Source organism: Oncorhynchus gorbuscha, linkage group LG20 (assembly GCF_021184085.1).
Source record: "Oncorhynchus gorbuscha isolate QuinsamMale2020 ecotype Even-year linkage group LG20, OgorEven_v1.0, whole genome shotgun sequence".
In the NCBI taxonomy this organism is placed as follows: Eukaryota; Metazoa; Chordata; class Actinopteri; order Salmoniformes; family Salmonidae; genus Oncorhynchus; species Oncorhynchus gorbuscha.
The window spans coordinates 2,348,408-2,363,071 of NC_060192.1; the positions used below are offsets into that span (position 1 = coordinate 2,348,408).

At 46.1% G+C, this 14,664-nt stretch overlaps 1 protein-coding gene across 6 annotated transcripts in view; it reads left to right on the top strand.

The window, feature by feature from the left end:
* Window positions 1-14,664, top strand: part of LOC124006989 (rhotekin-like) — a 78,422-nt gene that overhangs the window by 13,405 nt on the left and 50,353 nt on the right. For 5 of the 6 annotated variants that reach the window (XR_006833855.1, XR_006833854.1, XM_046317213.1 and 2 more), the window contains exons 4-10: window positions 5,251-5,304; window positions 6,092-6,209; window positions 6,444-6,695; window positions 6,861-6,955; window positions 7,040-7,140; window positions 8,684-8,812; window positions 13,698-13,866. Coding sequence is in view for 4 of the 6 variants with exons in the window: in XM_046317213.1 (XP_046173169.1) it covers window positions 5,251-5,304; window positions 6,092-6,209; window positions 6,444-6,695; window positions 6,861-6,955; window positions 7,040-7,140; window positions 8,684-8,812; window positions 13,698-13,866 (918 nt within the window). In the remaining 2 variants the exon portion in view is untranslated. Of the gene's footprint in view, window positions 1-5,250; window positions 5,305-6,091; window positions 6,210-6,443; window positions 6,696-6,860; window positions 6,956-7,039; window positions 7,141-8,683; window positions 8,813-13,214; window positions 13,661-13,697; window positions 13,867-14,664 lie in introns of those variants that run through there. The other variant, XM_046317215.1, reaches the window with a different exon arrangement.

The following is a 14,664-nucleotide window of genomic DNA, read 5'->3' on the forward strand; positions in this document are numbered from 1 at the left end:
AATGGAGTTGTCAACCGTGATGGCGAGATCATGGAACGGGCAGTCCTTCCCCGGGAGGAAGAGCAGCTCCGTCTTGCCGAGGTTCAGCTTGAGGTGGTGATCCGTCATCCACACTGATATGTCTGCCAGACATGCAGAGATGCGATTCGCCACCTGGTCATCAGAAGGGGGAAAGGAGAAGATTAATTGTGTGTCGTCTGCATAGCAATGATAGGAGAGACCATGTGAGGTTATGACAGAGCCAAGTGACTTGGTGTATAGCGAGAATAGGAGAGGGCCTAGAACAGAGCCCTGGGGGACACCAGTGGTGAGAGTGCGTGGTGAGGAGACAGATTCTCGCCACGCCACCTGGTAGGAGCGACCTGTCAGGTAGGACGCAATCCAAGCGTGGGCCGCGCCGGAGATGCCCAACTCGGAGAGGGTGGAGAGGAGGATCTGATGGTTCACAGTATCGAAGGCAGCCGATAGATCTAGAAGGATGAGAGCAGAGGAGAGGGAGTTAGCTTTAGCCGTGCGGAGCGCCTCCGTGATACAGAGGAGAGCAGTCTCAGTTGAATGACTAGTCTTGAAACCTGACTGATTTGGATCAAGAAGGTCATTCAGAGAGAGATAGCGGGAGAGCTGGCCAAGGACGGCACGTTCAAGAGTTTTGGAGAGAAAAGAAAGAAGGGATACTGGTCTGTAGTTGTTGACATCGGAGGGATCGAGTGTAGGTTTTTTCAGAAGGGGTGAAACTCTCGCTCTGTTGAAGACGGAAGGGACGTAGCCAGCGGTCAGGGATGAGTTGATGAGCGGGGTGAGGTAAGGGAGAAGGTCTCCGGAAATGGTCTGGAGAAGAGAGGAGGGGATAGGGTCAAGCGGGCAGGTTGTTGGGCGGCCGGCCATCACAAGACGCGAGATTTCAACTGGAGAGAGAGGGGAGAAAGAGGTCAGAGCACAGGGTAGGGCAGTGTGAGCAGAACCAGCGGTGTCGTTTGACTTAGTAAACGAGGATCGGATGTCGTCGACCTTCTTTTCAAAATGGTTGACGAAGTCATCTGCAGAGAGGGAGGAGGGGTTGGAGGGGGAGGAGGATTCAGGAGGGAGGAGAAGGTGGCAAAGAGCTTCCTAGGGTTAGAGGCAGATGATTGGAATTTAGAGTGGTAGAAAGTGGCTTTAGCAGCAGAGACAGAGGAGGAAAATGTAGAGAGGAGGGAGTGAAAGGATGCCAGGTCCACAGGGAGGCGAGTTTTCCTCCATTTCCGCTTGGCTGCCCGGAGCCCTGTTCTGTGAGCTCGCAATGAGTCATCGAGCCATGGAGCGGGAGGGGAGGACCGAGCCGGCCTGGAGGATAGGGGACATAGAGAGTCAAAGGATGCAGAGAGGGAGGAGAGGAGGGTTGAGGAGGCAGAATCAGGAGATAGGTTGGAGAAGGTTTGAGCAGAGGGAAGAGATGATAGGATGGAAGAGGAGAGAGTAGCGGGGGAGAGAGAGCGAAGGTTGGGACGGCGCGATACCATCCGAGTAGGGGCAGTGTGTGAGGTGTTGGATGAGAGCGAGAGGGAAAAGGATACAAGGTAGTGGTCGGAGACTTGGAGGGGAGTTGCAATGAGGTTAGTGGAAGAACAGCATCTAGTAAAGATGAGGTCGAGCGTATTGCCTGCCTTGTGAGTAGGGGGGGAAGGTGAGAGGGTGAGGTCAAAAGAGGAGAGGAGTGGAAAGGAGGCAGAGAGGAATGAGTCAAAGGTAGACGTGGGGAGGTTAAAGTCGCCCAGAACTGTGAGAGGTGAGCCGTCCTCAGGAAAGGAGCTTATCAAGGCATCAAGCTCATTGATGAACTCTCCGAGGGAACCTGGAGGGCGATAAATGATAAGGATGTTAAGCTTGAAAGGGCTGGTAACTGTGACAGCATGGAATTCAAAGGAGGCGATAGACAGATGGGTAAGGGGAGAAAGAGAGAATGACCACTTGGGAGAGATGAGGATCCCGGTGCCACCACCCCGCTGACCAGAAGCTCTCGGGGTGTGCGAGAACACGTGTGCGGACGAAGAGAGAGCAGTAGGAGTAGCAGTGTTGTCTGTGGTGATCCATGTTTCCGTCAGTGCCAAGAAGTCGAGGGACTGGAGGGAGGCATAGGCTGAGATGAACTCTGCCTTGTTGGCCGCAGATCGGCAGTTCCAGAGGCTACCGGAGACCTGGAACTCCACGTGGGTCGTGCGCGCTGGGACCACCAGATTAGGGTGGCCGAGGCCACGCGGTGTGGAGCGTTTGTATGGTCTGTGCAGAGAGGAGAGAACAGGGATAGACAGACACATAGTTGACAGGCTACAGAAGAGGCTACGCTAATGCAAAGGAGATTGGAATGACAAGTGGACTACACGTCTCGAATGTTCAGAAAGTTAAGCTTACGTAGCAAGAATCTTATTGACTAAAATGATTAAAATGATACAGTACTGCTGAAGTAGGCTAGCTGGCAGTGGGTGCGTTGTTGACACTACACTAATCAAGTCGTTCCGTTGAGTGTAATAGTTTCGACAGTGCTGCTATTCGGGGGCTAGCTGGCTATCTAGTAGTGTTGTTTACGTTACGTTGCGTTAAAAGAACGACAATAGCTGGCTAGCTAACCTAGAAAATCGCTCTAGACTACACAATTATCTTTGATACAAAGACGGCTATGTAGCTAGCTATGTAGCTAGCTACGATCAAACAGATCAAACCGTTATACTGTAATGAAATAAAATGAAAATGTGATACTACCTGTGAATGCGACCGGGTTGTTGAGTCTATTCAGAAGACGTTGGCTAACTGTTGGCTAACTGTTGGCTAACTGTTGGCTAACTGTTGGCTAACTGTTGGCTAACTGTTGGCTAGCTGTTGGCTAGCTGTTGGCTAGCTGTTGGCTAGCTGTTGGCTAGCTGTTGGCTAGCTGTTGGCTAGCTAGCAGAGTCTCCTACGTTAAGGACGACAAATAGCTGGCTAGCTAACCTCGGTAAATTAAGATAATCACTCTTAAGACTACACACTCTAAACTACACAAATTATCTTGGATACGAAGACCGCAAAGACAGCTATGTAGCTAGCTAACACTACACTAATCAAGTCGTTCAGTTGAGTGTAATAGTTTCTCCAGTGCAGCTAATCAGTGGACGTTAGCTAGCTGGCTAGTGAAGACTACGTTAGGACGGCGAAATACGATAATTACGCAATTATCGTTGATACAAAGACGGCTATGTAGCTAGCTAAGAAGAAATTGCTAAGATTTAGACAAATCAAACCGTTGTGCTATAATGAAATGTAATGAAAAAGTTATACTACCTGCAGAGCGAAGTGTGGATGCGACCGCTCGCTCCAACCCAGACTTCAACTGTATGTGGATTACAACAAGAAAAACCAGCCCCGTCACGGACATCGACGTCTTGCTCCCAGACATATTAAACTTCTTTGTGCGTTTGCAGGACAATACAGTGCCACCGACACAGCCCGCTACCAAAGACTGTGGGCTCTCCATCTCCGTGGCCGACGTGAGGAAAACATTTAAATGTGTTAACCCTCGCAAGATTGCTGGCCCAGATGGCATCCCTAACCGTGTCCTCAGAAGCATGCGCAGACCAGCTGGCTGGTGTGTTTACGGAAATATTCAATCAATCCCTATCCCAGTTTGCTGTCCCCACATGCCTCAAGATGGCCACCATTGTTCCTGTTTCCAAGAAAGCTAAGGTAACTTAACTAAATAGCTATCGCCCCATTGCACTCACTTCTGTCATCATGAAGTGCTTTGAGAGACTAGTCAAGGATCATATCACCTCCACTCTACCCTAGACCCAATTCAATTTGCTTACCGCCCCAATAGGGTCACAGACGATGCAATCGCCATCACACTGCCCTATTCCATCTGGACAAGAGGAATACCTATCTAAGAATGCTGTTTATTGACTACAGCTCAGCATTCAACACTATAGTACCCTCCAATTTCATCATTAAGCTTGAGACCCTGGGTCTTCGCCCCGCCCTGTGCAACTGGGTCCTGGACTTCCTGACGGTCCTCCCCCAGGTGGTGAAGGTAGGAAACAACATCCTTAACACTGGTGTTCCACAAGGGTGCATTCTCAGCCCTCTCCTGTACTCCCTGTTTACCCACGACTGGGTGGCCATGCATGCCCCCAACTCAATTATCAAGTTTGCTGACGACACTACAGTGGTAGGCTCGATTACCAACAACGAGGAAGGAGGAAGTGAGGGCCCTCAGTGTGTGCCAGGAAAATAACCTCACATTCAATGTCAGCAAAACAAAGGAGATGATCGTGTACTTCAGGACACAGCACCGACAAATTGACATGGTCCACTCGCACAGACAGTGTGGTGAAGGTGCAACAGTGCCTCTTCAACCTCAGGAAGCTGAAAAAATGTGGCTTGTCACCGAAAACCCTCACTAACTTTTACAGGTGCACAATTGAGAGCACCCTGTCGGGCTGTATCATCACCTGGTACGGCAACTGCACCGCCCACGACCGCAGGGCTCTCCAGAGGGTGGTGCGGTCTGCATAACACATCACCGGGGACAAACTACCTTCCCTCCAGGACACCTACAGCACCCGATGTCACAGGAAGGCAAAAAAGATAATCAAGGACAACAACCACCTGAGCCACTGCCTGTTCACCCTGCTTCCATCCAGAAGGGAAGGTCAGTACAGGTGCTTCAAAGCTGGGACAGAGAGATTGAAAAACTGTTTCTCATCAGCCATCACTAGCACAGAGAGGTGGCTGCCAATCTTCTGACTTGATATCATTGGCCACTTTAATAAATGGAATACTAGTCACTTTAATAATGCCTCTTTAAGAATGTTTACATGTCTCACATTACTCATCTCCTATGTATATACTGTATACTGTATCCTTCACTATCTATTCTTCACTATCTATTGCATCTTAGCCGCTCTGTCACTGCTCATCCATATATTTTATACTTATATATTCTCATCCCATTCCTTTAATATATTATGTGTATTAGGGTTTGTTGTGGAATTGTTAGATATGACCTGTTAGATACTGCTGCATTGTCAGATCTACAGTAGAAGCATAAGCTTCGCTACTCTCGCAATAACATCTGCTAACCATGTGTATGTGACAATAAAATGTGATTTGATTTTGATTTGACCAACAGATACGGGTCGGAGTACTATATCTTACAGAAATGTCTCATTCTCTCTCTCTCTCTCTCTCTCTCTCGCTGACCCTCAATCCACCCATTCTGCTCTTCCTCTTCCACTCCAGACCTGCGTATCCCACTCATGTGGAAAGACTCGGAGTACTTCAAGAGCAAAGGAGGTGAGTCCCACATAACCTTAAATGGCGCTGTCACTAACCCTGTCATGACGACGCATCATGTGGCAATGCCCGGAAACGCACCAATTTTGGGGGATTAAATCGGCGCTCCTGAACATCGGCCCTGAACATCTCTCATCCAGTAACAACATTGGACAGTAAGAGCACTTGATAGCATCCAGCTCCGAACAATAATGTTTGAATTGAATGGAACAGCCACTGGAAACCCTTTGGTCAGAATAGAATGCAGGTGGCGCATATCGAGAGATTGGAGTCTCTATTGGCTATTTGTTTTTATTTAAGTGCACGCGGCCGGTACGTCATCAGTTCATCAGAGTTTATTTTGAGCCATATCTCTCCCACCACTACCAGCTTGGCCTGAGTACATACATTCCATTGATGGAGTAATTCTAAGGTCTCAATCTATAATCTTGTCTAAACCAGTTACGTGGCTAATCCATGCAGATTATGACTCGTGCATGTGGGGTAAGCACAGTCAATTAACCGCCTCCTGTTTGTTTCTAAAAACACTTGTATTATCGTGGCTCCTCTCAGAGCTACATCTGAAATCAGGTCAGATTTAGAGGTCACACCGGTTAATCCTGTGAAGGTGTAGTTATTGGACTCTTATTTAACCTACTACGTTCTCTCTATTTTTCCGCCATCTCTGTCCTGTTCTCTTTCTGCCCATCTTCTTTTCTCTAAAACTCCATCCTCTCCATCTCCCACTCTATTCTATTCCATCTTGCTCTTCTCTCTCTCTCTCGCTCTCTCTCTCGCTCTCTTTCAGAGCTGCATCACTGTGCTGTGTTCTGTCTGCTCCAGTGTGGCAGAGAGATCTATGACACAGACCTGGTGATGGCGGACCGGACTTTGACTGACATCTGCTTCGAGGACACCATCATATTGCAAGTGGAGTTGCTCTCATTTTGTCTCCTTCATTTATATGACACTATTAGTGCAGGTCATGTAGCATTTTGTCTGTGGTTTTAACATTTGCTTAGAAACGTATAGAGAGCTTCTGTCCTCTTCAGTTTAATTATGTTTGTGTAATTCTGTATTTCATTGTGTCCATGTTTCTTTGTTGATATTTGTTGCTATATTCATCTGTGTGCGTGTGTTGGTTATTGTATATGATCCAGTAAGGAGGCGAGCCCGTGCTTTGAGCTCCGTGTGGAGCTATACAGTACCTGTGTGGTGGAGGACTTCTCTCCGGGCCCAGGGGCACTAGGACCCAGGAGACATAACCGCCTCAGCAGCTCCCTCGGCTGCACCTCTGGGAGGAGGATCAGGGCAGCTCTAGAGTCTGCAGCCTGTGGTACCATACCCAACGTAGAGGGATGTGATGGAGGAGGAGGGTCTCCACCACCTCTGCTGCCTGCTCTCTGTACAGAGTGAGTGTTGATGTAACAGCTTGCACACACATGACACACACACACAACTGGAATCAAATGCAACGGCGATGCACATAATGTCAACTTAAACTGGCCACACAAGTCGTCAAATATGCATACGCTGTACATTCCGACTAACTGTTGATTGTGTGTTTCTGTTTGCAGGGGGCCAAAGTTTCACCTTCTGGCCCACACCACACTGACAATAGCACATGTTCAGGACAGCTTCAGAACACATGACCTGTCCATATCAGCCACAGGTGAGTGGCAACTCCTCTCTCTTTTGGCTGTTTACTGTCCTTGAATAGCAAAAGCAACAAACTCATCAAGCAACATTGTTCCAGAGGACAGTGCATTCTGGCTGCCTCTCTATGGCAGTGTGTGTTGCCGTCTGGCCGCCCAGCCTCTCTGTATGACCCAGCAGGTTATCAGCGGCAGGATCAAGGTGAGTTCACTCTTTGTCATCGCCCTTAGTATCACACCCACCATCATCATTTGCATCATTTGTTTAATCATTCTCAGTTTTAGTATGATCATTAGAGTCGTAATGACGGTGCCTTCGGAAAGTATTCAGTCACCGTGACTTTTTCCACGTTTTGTTTTACGTTACAGACTTATTTCTGAAAATGGATTCAATCAATTTTTTTCTCTCATCAATCTACGCAGAATACGCCGTAATGACAAAATAAAAATAGTTTTAAACATTTTTTTTGGTAAATGCATATAACTTAAATATCACATTTACATAAGTATTCAGACTCTTTACTCAGTACTTTGTTGAAGCATCTTTGGCAGTGACTACAGCCTTGAGTCTTCTTGGGTATGACGCTAAAAGCTTGGCTCACCTGTATTTGGGGAGTTTCTCCCATTCTTTTCTGCAGATCCTCTCAAGCTGTCAGGTTTGATGGGGAGCGTCGCTGCACAGATATTTTCAGGTCTCCAGAGATCTTTGATTGGGTTCAAGTCCAAACTCTGGCTGGGCCACTCAAGGACATTCAGAGACTTGTCCCGAAGCCACTCCTGCATTGTCTTGGCTTTGTGCTTAGTGTCGTTTTCCTGTTGGATGGTGAACCTACACCCCAGTTTGAGATCCATCAAGGATCTCAATGTAAATTGCTCCATTCATCTTTCCCTCGATCCTGACTAGTCTTCCAGTCCCTGCCACTGAAAAGCATACCCACAGCATGATGCTGCCACCATCGGGCTTCGCTGTAGGGGTGGTACCAGGTTTCCTCTAGACGTGACGCTTGACATTCAGGCCAAAGAGTTCAATCTTGGTTTCATCGGACCAGATCTTTTTTTTTTTTGGTTCTCATGGTCTGAGTCCTTTAGGTGCCTTTTGGCGAACTCCAAGTGGGTTGTTATGGGCTGTCATGTACCTTTTACTTAGGAGTGGCTTCCATCTGGCAACTCTACTATAAAGGCCTGATTGGTGGAGTGCTGCAGAGATGGTTTTTCTACCTGAAGGTTCTCCCATCTCCACAGAGGTTCCAGACTTCCATTTAAGAGTGATGGGGAACTTCAGTGCTGCAGAAATGTTTTGGTACCCTCACCCAGATTTGTGCCTCCACACAATCCTTTCCTGGAGCTCTACGGACAATTCCTTCGACCTCATGGCTTGGTTTTTGCTCTGACATGCACTGTGAACTGTGGGACCTTATATAGACAGGTGTGTGCCTTTCCAAATCATGTCCAATCAATTGAATTTACCACAGATGGACTCCAATCAAGTTGTAGAAACACCTCAAGGATGAGCAATGGAAACAGGATGCAACTGAGCTCAATATCTAGTCTCATAGCAAAGGGTCTGAATTCTTATGTAAATAAGGTATGTTTTTAAAACATTTTGACATTTGCAAAAATACGTTTTCGAATAATGCTGTAACGTAACAAAATGTGAAAAAGTCAAAGGGTCTGAATACTTTCCGAATGCACTCTAGTTTAGTCAAAAGCATCGTTATATTCATTCCTACTATTCTCATGATCAGCTTGAGAAGGAGCCTGAGTGCTGGACTGACATCTACGGTGTCCTCAAAGGGACAAGTCTTATCTGTTACCACAGTCAAGAGAGCATGGTTGCCCAAGAGGAGCCGTTATTCACCATCCCCATCAACAAGGTTCGTTACTCTTGTAAACACACGACATGTCAGCATATTCACACTGTCATCCATACACACGGCCAAAATGCAGAGACTGATGCAAATTTGCATAAATACTGAACTATAATCCCATTTAGCATCCACAAAAGAACAATACTGTTTTTATTAGAGGTTTACACCCCTTGTAGCAAGCTATAACAGCACAACACCACTCTGCATCCAGTACATCACTGGGGCTGAGCTTCCTGCCATCCAGGACCTCTATTCCAGGTGGTGTAAGAGGAAGTCCCTAAAAATGGATCAAAGACTCCAGCCACCCAAGTCATACTGTTTTCTCTGCTACGGCACGGCAAGCGGTACCGGAGCGCCAAGTCTGAGACTAAAAGGCTCCTTAACGCTTCTACCCCCAAGCCATAAGACTGCTGAACAGTTAATCAAATGGCCACTGGACTATTTGAAATTGACCCCCTTGCACAGGCTCGATGTACACTCACTGGACTCTAACCATACACACACACACATGCATATGGACGCCACACACACATAGTATGTGGAGGCCTTCAAATTAGTGGATTTAGCTATTTCAGACCGAGCCGGTGCTGACCGGTGTATAAATTTGAACACACAGCCATGACATCTCCATAGACGTACATTGGCAGTAGAATGGCCACACTGAAGAGCTCAGTGACTTTCAACATGGACCGTCATAGGATGCCACTTTTCCAACAAGTCAGTTCGTCAGATTTCTGCCCTGCTAGAGCTGCCCTAGTCAACTTTAAGTCCTGTTATTGTGAAGTGGAAACGCCTTGGCGCAACAACGGCTCAGCCACACAAGCGCACAGAACTGGACCGCCGAGTTCTTAAACGCGTAACCTGTAAAAATCACCACTCATTTCCGAGTTCCAAACTTCCTCTGGAAAAAACGGCAGTGCAATAACTGTTCGTCGGGAGCTTCATGAAATGGGTTTCCATGGGCAAGTAGACGCACATGCGCAATACCTAGGATCACCATGCGCAATAGGATCACCATGCGCAATACCAAGCGTTTGGATGGTGTAAAGCTCGCCGTCTTTGGACTAGGGAGCAGTGGAAACGCGTTCTCTGGAGTGATGAATCATGCTTTGTCATCTGGCAGTCCAACGGACAAATCTGGGTTTGGCGGATACCAGAAGAATGCTATCTGCCCGACTGCATAGTGCCAACTGTAAAGTTTGGTGGAGAAAGAATAATGGTCTGGGGCTGTTATTCATGGTTCGGGCTAGGCCCCTTAGTTCCAGTGAAGGGACATTTTAATGCTACAGCATACAATGATATTCTAGATGATTCTGTTCTTTCAACTTTGTGGCAACAGTTTGGGAAGGCCTTTTCCTGTTGGTACCGAGTCAATGTGCAGGGGTATGGGTTAGTCAAGATACTTGAGGTATGTGTACATGTAGGTAGGGTTAAAGTGACTATGCATACATAAAAAAACATCTCATTCCAAAATCATGGACATTAATATGGAGTTGGTCCACCCTTTGCTAATATAACAGCTTCCACTCTTCTGGGAAGGCTTTCCAGTAGATGTTGGAACATTGCTGCTATAACATCCTCCAGTCTTCTGGGAAGGCTTTCCAGTAGATGTTGGAACATTGCTGCTGGGATTTGATTCCATTCAGCCACAAGAACATTAATGAGGTCAGGCACTGATGTTGGGCGATTAGGCCTGGCTTGCAGTCGGCGTTCCAATTCATCCCAACGATGGGTTTTGAAATCAGGGCTCCGTGCAGGCCAGTCAAGTTCTACCACACTGATCTCGACAAACCATTTTTGTATGGACCTCACTTTGTGCAAGTTGGAAGGGGCCAGGAGAGCGCTTAGGGCATTTAGGGTTCAGGCTGGTGCTGATTGTGGCCGACAACACCCAGCAAAAGTCAACAAAGAGTTAGATGGAAGTTTAATGTGTAAAATCAGCAAATCAAATTGTTTGAGGACAGACTTGATGGAGACAACTGAGCACTGAAGGTGTTCCTTGGTAAAGATTGCTACTCCCCTACCGTTGGAAGATTTGTCTTGCAGAAAAAGGTTTATAACTAGAAAGGATAACATCAGTGTTTCAAACACTCTTTCTTAACCACGTCTCAGTAACGACCAACACATCTGGATTGGAGCTGTGAACCCACACTTTCAATTGATACATTTTAGGTAATAAGCTCCTAGTGTTAACGTGCAGAAAACCCAGGCTTTTACAAGAGCAGAAATCAGTGAAGCAGATATCAGAGCACAAATCGGTAATGGGGCTAACAACGGTAGAAGGGCCAGGGTGTACATGCACATTTCCAGATATAATCAGCAGTAATATAATCAGGACACGGCAGAGGACAGGGAGAGCTCTGCAGTGCTGATTTAGGACATCTGAATGTGCATCAGATGACAAATGTATAATATTGTATAGCAATTCCATCAGGTAACATGAATACAAAGCTGGCGAGAGGTGGTTAGAATGGGATGGGAGGCCAAAAGACCGTGTAACCAATAGAGTCAGAGTCCTGGGTGTGGGAACAAACACAGTCTACCCCACGGTTGGGTAAACAAGCAAGTTTAAAGTCAGATCTTGCTTTGAGCATTACAGGAACGGAATTCTGTTTGCCTGCTGTTTAACCCCTTCATGCAATGTGGTTGCTAATCGGCCTGACAGCAGCTACAGTACATGCACATCAGCCATGTGCACATCACAGCGGCTATAGTGGTGCGCGGGTCAGCTGTTTGTTCACCTGCACCTGCCCGCGTTTGCTAATAACCCCATTCCACAACCGCCTGACTCTATGTAAGAAAGTGAAAATCTAAGGCCCTTACCCGCTAATATAGAAAATGGGCTGTAGGCTACAGTCAGACATGCGGAAGGATTTTATTTATTTATTTGGTTATGCAATTTTTTTGGTCAACTTGTCTATAATTAGCAGCTTCTCTTCTGTCATTAGCCTATATGTCGTCCTAGAAGACTAAATAAAACCTTACTCACCAGAATGGCAAAAATTGATAGAATGAATCCTTCAATCAAATTGGAATGGTCTCACACACACATGGTTAGCAGATGTTAATGTGAGTGTAGCGAAATGCTTGTGTTTCTAGTTCCGACCATGCAGTAATAGCTAACAATTTCACAACAACTACCTTATACACACAAGTGTAAAGGAATAATTAAGAATATGTACATATAAATATATGGATGAGCGATGGCCGAACGGCAAGATGCAGTAGATGGTATAGAGTACAGTATATACATATGAGATGAGTAGTGTAGGGTATGTAAACATTATATAAAGTGGCATTGTTTAAAGTGACTAGTGATACATTTATTACATCCAATTTTTTATTATTAAAGTGGCTAGAGATTTGAGTCAGTATGTTGGCAGCAGCCACTCAATGTTAGTGGTGACTATTTAACAGTCTGATGACCTTGAGATAGAAGCTGTTTTTCAGTCTCTCGGTCCCAGCTTTGATGCACCTGTACTGATCTCGCCTTCTGGATGATAGCAGGGTGAACAGGCAGTAAGCTCGGGTGGTTGTTGTCCTTGATGATCTTTTTGGCCTTCCTGTGACATCGGGTGCTGTAGGTGTCCTGGAGGGAGGGTAGTTTGGCCCCGGTGATGCGTTGTGCAGACCTCACTCCCCTCTGAAGAGCCTTATGGTTGTGGGCGGAGCAGGTGCCGTACCAGGCATACAGCCCAACAGGATGCTCTAGATTGTGCATCTGTAAAAGCCACATTTCTTCAGCTTCTTGAGGTTGAAGAAGCGCTGTTGCGCCTTCACCACGCTGTCTGTGTGGATGGAACATTTCAGTTAGTCCATGATGTGTATGCCGAGGAACTTAACTTTTCACCTTCTCTACTACTGTCCTGTGGATAGGGGGTGCTCGCACTTCTGTTTCCTGAAGTCCACGATCATCTCCTTTGTTTTGTTGACGTTGAGTGTGAGGTTGTTTTCCTGACACCACACTCCATGGGCCCTGACCACCTCCTTGTAGGCCGTCTCGTCGTTGTTGGTAATCAAGCCTACCACTGTAGTGTCGTCTGCAAACTTGATGATTGTGTTGGAGGCGTGCATGGCCACGCAGTAATGTTTGAACAGGGAGTACAGGAGAGGGCTGAGAACGCACCCTTGTGGGGCCCCAGTGTTGACAATCAGTGGGGTGGAGATGTTGTTTCCTACCCTCACCACCTGGGGGCATCCCGTCAAAGTCCAGGACCCAGTTGCACAAGGCGGGATCGAGACCCAGGGTCTCAAGCTTAATGACGAGTTTGGAGGGTGCTAAGGTGGTAAATGCTGAGCTGTAGTCGATGAACAGCATTCTTACATAGGTATTCCTCTTGTCCAGATAGGTTAGTTGACATCGGTAAAGTTTTAAATGTCATATTTGCTTTTTTTTCACGAAACAAAGACATTTAGGGAACAGGGCAACAGCAGCAACAGCAGCAACAGCAGCAACAGCAGCAACAGCAGCAACAGCAGCAACAGCAGCAACAGCAGCAACAGCAGCAACAGCAGCAACAGCAGCAACAGCAGCAACAGCAGCAAAAACAGCAACAAAATGTCCAACTGACATCGGTTTGACCGGTTGTGAGAAAATAAAAAGCTGTGAAAATGACCCAACCTATAAATTACCTTGACTAACCTGTACCCCCGCACATTGACTTGGCACCGGTTTCTCCCGTATATAGACTCTTTATTGTGTTACTTTTGATGTATTTAAAAAAAAATATATATATTTAGTAAATATTTACTTACCCAACAATGCAGCTCAAGAAATAGAGTTAAGGGCTTGTAAGTAAGCATTTCACACATGTGATAAATAATATTTGATTTGCACATGCTTATGTTAAGATTTCAGTGTGGATTGTGTGTGTGTTTCTCCTCTTCTCAGGAGACCAACATCCATGTGTCCGAGAGAGGGCCTCTGCACCATACCCAGAGTATATCCATCAGCACACACACCCGAGGTGACGAAGCTGTCACACACACTCTGGTCACACACACACCCCAGGACACACAGCGCTGGATGGAGGCCTTTTGGCAGCACTTATATGACATGAGTGAGTCATACTGATACATTTAGTAAGATTTGATTGGATTTGATTAAGTTTGATTACATTCTATTTGGTTATTTATTTGATTCAATTGAAATACTTATCGATTTGCTGTATACTAGTGGACACACTCCCTGGTCCTGCATACTCACAGGCTGTGCAGGTTTTTGTTTTGACCCATTACACACTACTAGCCCTTCTTTAATCCGATAGGGACAGATAGAAGTGACATTTCCAGTTACATGATGATCATTACTGTTGAAATGTAATGTTAAGTTTCATCATTCTTGTCTTCATAAGAGGGTCATTATATTATATAGACATATACATACACATTTGAAGTCAGAAGTTTACATACACTTAGGTTGGAGTCATTAAAACTAGTTTTTCAACCACTGCACACATTTCTTGTTAACAAACTATAGTTTTAGCAAGTCGGTTAGGACATCTTCTTTGTGCATGACACAAGTAATTTTTTCAACAATTGTTTACAGACAGATTATTTCACTTGTTTCACTGTATCACAATTCCAGTGGGTCAGACGTTTACATACACTAAGTTTACTGTGCCTTTAAACAGCTTGGAAAATTCCAACAAATGATGTCATGGCTTTAGATGCTACTGCTAGGCTAATTGACATCATTTGAGTCAATTGGAGGTGTACATGTGGATTTATTTCAAGGCCTACCTTCAACCTCAGTGACTATTTGCTTGACATCATGGGAAAATCAAAAGACCTCGGAAAAAAATATTGTAGACCTCCACAAGTCTGGTTCATCCTTGGGAGCAATTTCCAAATGCCTG